A 5,864-nucleotide genomic window follows, 5' to 3' on the forward strand; every position below is an offset into this window, starting at 1 on the left:
AATTCCATACAAATGGCTATAAGTCACATTGTACTTACCAGTTTTCCTACTTCGTCGACAGCTGCCATCATATAGGCCTGATATCTGGGTTTTCTTTTGGCGATTCCTCTCCTCTAGCGATGAAATTCTCTGTAGCTTTCTGAACAGCGGCACTCAAAACATGTGCCTTCTTTGACCTCCCTTTCTTTTTATTTGATGGACTTTTTTGATTAACTAGGGTTGTTACCTGTAAACATGGTAAATGAAAAGGTTTTATCAAAACTGGATGTTCCTGGATTATGAACATGATAAACTAAAAGAATGTATGAATATTTAATTCTGAACATAAACTTCCCTTCTTATAAAAAATTTCCCAAGTTCTCATACTCACTTTTTTTCATGTTGAGTCATGTGTATTAGACAAACTTTTTCATGGGAAAAATTTAAAAGAAGGGCATGCGTGTATTTCATTAAACTAAATTTAACCTTTTTCAAACACTAAGTACTGATTTTACCAATATAACAGTTAAAGATTTTTGTAATATAACAAAGTGTCAACTATACTGTACCTCTGTAAATTCTGACCATAACAACTAATCAGGGCTCGACATTACTTTTTTTCCTACTTGTCCATTCGGACAAGTGACAAAGACTTTTACTTATCCGAATTTCAACTTCACTTGTCCGAAAATTTTTCAATAAAGTTCAATAGTTTCAACTTGAAAATTAAAATAAAGTCCATTTATTTACACATGTCATGCGCTTGATTGATTCTTGATGTTACTGATAAATACAGCAGACACATAAAACGAAATTTAATTTAGGCTTTCTAAATAAATGTCCACAAGTGAACCTGTCAACATCAAACAATTCACACTTCAGTTCGTATCTTCCATGACTTTTCAGTAGTAGGCAATTAGTGAACTTCGATCCCGATCGAATGTGAACTCAATATTAATAATGACTATACTATCGGGATTGTATTTTTGATTTTTTTGTACAGCTTCCGTCTTGAGACTACCGATTTAGCTCAATCGATTGGACTTAGCTTTCAACAGTCGTTGTTTTCATTATTTATAGACCCCATTACAATAAAATTCACATGTCCAATCGGACAAGTGCCCAGCAATATTCACTTGTCCGTATTGGTACCGGACAAGTGTTAATGTCGAGCCCTGCTAATATGCATAGCAGTGAGAGAAATAACATAATACCTGTGTAACTAAAGGTTCCAGTGTCTTCTCCACAGACATTGTCCGGATCTCCAGATTTTTGGGGTCCCATTTCAACTGGAGGGACCCCACTGCAGGGGAACCAACACTCATGGCTCACTAGGGCTATTAAAGGGAGAAACAAGTGGTTGATAAAACAAATCAAAATCAATTCAGAAAGCATATAATGTAGATTTCTAAGAGGTGTGAGAATCAGACTATAATAATACATGTGCAATATTTCAGATCGATTATTCAAACAGAAAATGATAACCATAAATATTTTCATTCAACATGGACATGCCCGTCCAATACGAAAATTCGTAATATTCGAAAAAATGTAAGATTATGAAAAAGCGTAATATTACAAGTTATCTTAATATAAAACTTATATTACAATTTTTCGTAATGTAGTTAAATTACGAATACGCATAATTTAGCAGATTGTAAGAGACTATATTATGAGTTTTAATCAAAACAAATTCAACATTGAAAGAAATTGAGTGGTGGAAACAAAATATACTAGTAATTTACGATTCCAACACATAGCACACGGTCAGTTTGGTCAGTTACGCATATCAGAAAGCAGGGAATTCGAAGAAAGACCGCCAGCGATGGGTGAGTCGACAATTTCTTTTATTATCTTTTATAGGAATTTTCCCCAAATAAACCAATTTTCCAGTAAATTTCAATATTCGCTTAAGAATGTCGCATTGGTCTATATCACCCGAAATCCCTCTTTTCTTCCAAGTCTACCCTAAAAATCACACCCTCATCTCATAATACAACTGTTCGTGCAATTTTTATCGAAAAACACAGAATTCAAATTATAAGAGTCGACAAGTTATCGCCCGTGACATCTCGTATAAACGTCATACTTTGTACCGGCCACTCAATTTCTTGCAATGCTTGAATTTGTCTTGGATTACGAAAAATTTATAGTCCTTTCTTGTTAAATTTCGCGATTCGAATTTAACTACATTACGAAAAAGTGTAATATAAGTGTTATATTACGATAACTTGTAATGTTACGCTTTCCGAACTTAGTTTTTTCTTAATATTACAATTTTCGTATTGGATGGACTGTGTGATGTATCCCATTCTTTTATCATGTTCACGTCAATGGTATCATAAAATTACATTTATCCTTGGGTTTGAGTAAAATTTGTGTATTTTTTTCACTAGATTCTGTGTTTTGTGTTAACTATGCTAATGCTGCTTATAAACACTGTGTAATGTATACCATCAGATGATTACAAACGTACATTTCCACAAAGTTTTGCAGATTATTTCTATCAATCAACATAAACAAAAATATGCCATTCAGAAAATATCTACCATGAAAAAGCATCTGAAAGGTTTACATAATTCTATCTTTTTTTTCATCAAAAATTCTTACCAGATATCTAACTTGAGTTTTTTTATGCACAACACACGACAGAAGAAATTCCAATTTAGTGACAACAATCTGAATATAACTTCCGCTTTTTATTTTACCCCCTATGTCATTTTCTTTTAATATTTCATTTCATTTCTCCATAGTTTGCAAAAATTAAATAAGAAAACTAATAATGCAGTACAACTCATTTTACTACTTTTGTTTTTCAAAAATAATATATTGCTGGTGGTAAAATCAGGAAAAAATAATTGCATTGTGGAATTTAAAAAAAACAGCCAGGAATTTAAGTCACGTGACATTTGGCCGGTTAAAAGAAATACCTGTGAAATCGGTCCCTGGGTGTACGCATTTCAAATATCTGCCCTTGGGTGTAATAATAAATGTGTGTCTTGACAATCTCGGTGTACCACTCAGAATTTTTATATATATATCAGTATAGATTTACATGATATGTGTTGTACAAAAAAAGAATTATTCATTTCTGATACATGTATGTTAGATGACAATCAGTATTTTTAGAAACATGTTTAATTTAATTAATACTGAATTATTTTTTTAACAATATTGTGTACAAAATTTTTCCAACTTTTACATTTGCAGAAAAAAAACCTTTCAAAGTAGTTTTTGATGTTTGATTTAATTATTCATGTTATTAGTAAATTGATTTATTTTGAAACAAAAGTCATTGAAATGCTGACATTATGCAAAAATCAAACTTCATTAATTAATTGATGTACAATTACCATGTCTACATACAACTGTAAATTGATTTTTCAATTAGATTAAAATCAGACCCTCATTGCTCCTTTATTTAATCTTTTTTTAATTGTCTATACACACGTTGTTTTTTTCCCCCCACACTTTAGTCAAGATTGAGTCATATATATGTGTATATAGGCCTCACACCCACTTATGATGGGAAAAATGATATTCATTGATTTTTCTCAATTGTAATTTCGTTTGATTTAAAAATTCTTAGGATAGGAACAAGCAATTTTGAAAAATTTGATAACTGATTATTTTAAAATGTTTTTTTAACAAACTTTTTAATATTGAAACTGTTTATTGAAAGGAAAATTATTTGCCCCCCCATAATGTAGTTTAGATAGTAAAATTATAATTTAGATACATGTAGTTTTAGGGGGGGGAATACTAAGATAGAAGTTCGAGGATCACTCCCCCCCCCCCCCATTGGATTTTCGAGTGGGAGTTTGGAAGCCCCTCCTGTTTTTCTAGATTTTTTCAGGTTACTGACTAGTTGTTTTTTTTTTTTAATCTCTACTGCCCCCTTTTTTTTAAAGACGAAGCACGTACGTCCTTGCATAGGGAAAAAAAAAAATAATTAAAAAAAATTATAATTTTGATCCATCTTTCCAAACTCCTAACAATATCGCCTTGAATCAATCTAAGGAGGGCAATGGTGATACAAGTGGGTAAGCGTTAGAGAACTAAAAATACTTTAATTTATCCTAACGCTAAAGATCGAGGAAAAGAATACTTCAGCTTAACCTCTACCATTATAAAAAAAAAAATTTAAAAGATTTTATAAACTCTTATGATGACCCCGCCCTATAATCTGATTGGGATCGGATTCTAATCCACACAGCATATGTCGGATTCCCACGGATGATGTCGTCTTGTGACGACATAACTGTCCTTCACTCATTAACAATTGAGAATTGTTAATTGTGAAAGACACAACTGTCAATTTCTGCATGAGTGGTGATAAACCTTTTGAGAATACTTTTGAGGGTTTAATATTACATGTACTTTATATTTTGAGATCTTTGTGAAAAAGAAATCCTTGATTTTATCTAACTTGTAGAAGAATTATCTCTACATTGCATACTAAAGAGTTGTTATAGGGGGGGGGGGGGGTTTGCAAGTGGTGTGATCCCCTTGGATCAAATTGAAAGCTTCATTGTACACCTATTATAAAATCTGTCATAAATCATGCGTTGTAAACATTTTTAAAGGTGGATATAATTAAATACACATTTTGTTGGAGTGTATTTTTTTTCCCCTAAGTATGTATAAACAGTAGTAATGTGTGTTCACAGGGACCTTTATAGGTCCCTGGTGTTCACTTATGGTTTTTTAACTTTAAAAGGGGGGGGGGGGGGGGAGTGCTACTATCACATATTGAGAATGAAATAAGTAAATTAAATTTAGGCCTTTTTGGAAGACAAAATTCCAAGATTTTGCACTTGTTTCTTATTTATTGTGTGCATTTGAACAGACACATATAAAGATCATGCATTTGGAGAGTACTGCCTTGTTGAACTGCGTTGTGTATATTGTTGGACGGTCCATTTATGGAATAAACCAACTGCAATTGGGAAAAAATTGAAAAATCATTCCTTTAGTGTTGCATATCTATATACTGATATATACGATATGTTGTTCAAAAGAAAGGGATAAAATTTTTAAAAAAATTTCTTAATTATTAGAAGGACACCCATTCATACAATTATAGAACAATCCAAGGAAAAGGCGCGAATGCTTACTATAAATAAGTAGTGACATTTGGGGGAAAAGAGCAATTCACCCCTTTCGTCATTATATTTGTTCGTGGGAAAAAATGGACTATCCAGTAGATAGAAATGCAGAAAAAGGATACACGGACATGTTCAAACGATGAATTACAGTACATTGAATAATCTGTTCCATGTAAAAGAGTGAAGGAAGTAAACACTGCAGTATTCTGCACCAGTAATATCATTCTTTTTCTGAAAAATGTTTCTTTTAAAATGCAGGAAAAATTAATGTAATTCAGCTTGCACAAAATCTAGCTCTGTCGGATATGCAAATATTAATCCTTATACAGTCTTACGCCTAAGTAGGAATAATTTTAGTAAAAATTTTTGATTTTGCATTTTCCAAATTTTTGGGAATTTATCCACATCTATTTACACCACTTTTAAATCAATATATTATTGCATAGTCCTCTTTAAGTTTCTCCCTTTGCTACTACACGGGGAAAAAAATTTAAATGAGGAAAAAAGAAAGAGGCTTGATAGAAAATTTACTAACCCCCAGTATCTTTGTTTGTAAGGATTTTTATTATGAAGTTTTGGAATCCAATAAAAATGGAATTTAAAAAATTCGGGTCAGGAATATTAAAAATATATTTTAAAAAATGACAAATGATTTTGAAGAATTCAATAACAATACAAACCGGAAGCAGAGCTAATACAGACCTCCAAAACTGAGACACGTCTTTGAGGATAAGCATCCCACCAAGGCTTACCTCCCTTGTGCTCCTTGTATGACCG

The 5,864-nt window shown here is 32.1% G+C and overlaps 1 protein-coding gene across 1 annotated transcript; it reads right to left on the reverse strand.

Moving 5' to 3' along the window:
- Positions 1 to 67: 67 nt before the first annotated feature.
- LOC134240654 (catenin alpha-like) lies at positions 68 to 1,317 on the reverse strand. The gene is made up of 2 exons (XM_062722719.1): positions 1,194 to 1,317; positions 68 to 226 (listed from the first exon to the last, which is right to left on the reverse strand). Exons 1-2 carry the CDS (start codon positions 1,302 to 1,304, stop codon positions 68 to 70), a joined length of 270 nt encoding a protein of 89 aa, XP_062578703.1. The 5' UTR covers positions 1,305 to 1,317.
- Between the last annotated feature and the right edge of the window lie 4,547 nt (positions 1,318 to 5,864).

This window comes from Saccostrea cucullata, unplaced genomic scaffold (assembly GCF_032062105.1).
Source record: "Saccostrea cucullata isolate Sc308-1 unplaced genomic scaffold, CSIRO_AGI_Scuc_v1 ctg21955, whole genome shotgun sequence".
Taxonomy (NCBI): domain Eukaryota; kingdom Metazoa; phylum Mollusca; class Bivalvia; order Ostreida; family Ostreidae; genus Saccostrea; species Saccostrea cuccullata.

Bases quoted from the DNA above. Each gene is read 5' to 3' on its own strand.
- LOC134240654 (XM_062722719.1), bottom strand. From the start codon at position 1,304: ATGAGTGTTGGTTCCCCTGCAGTGGGGTCCCTCCAGTTGAAATGGGAC. The intron at 227-1,193 runs GTATTATGTTAT...CCATGTTTACAG, and splicing joins TGGAACCTTTAGTTACACAG to GTAACAACCCTAGTTAATCA.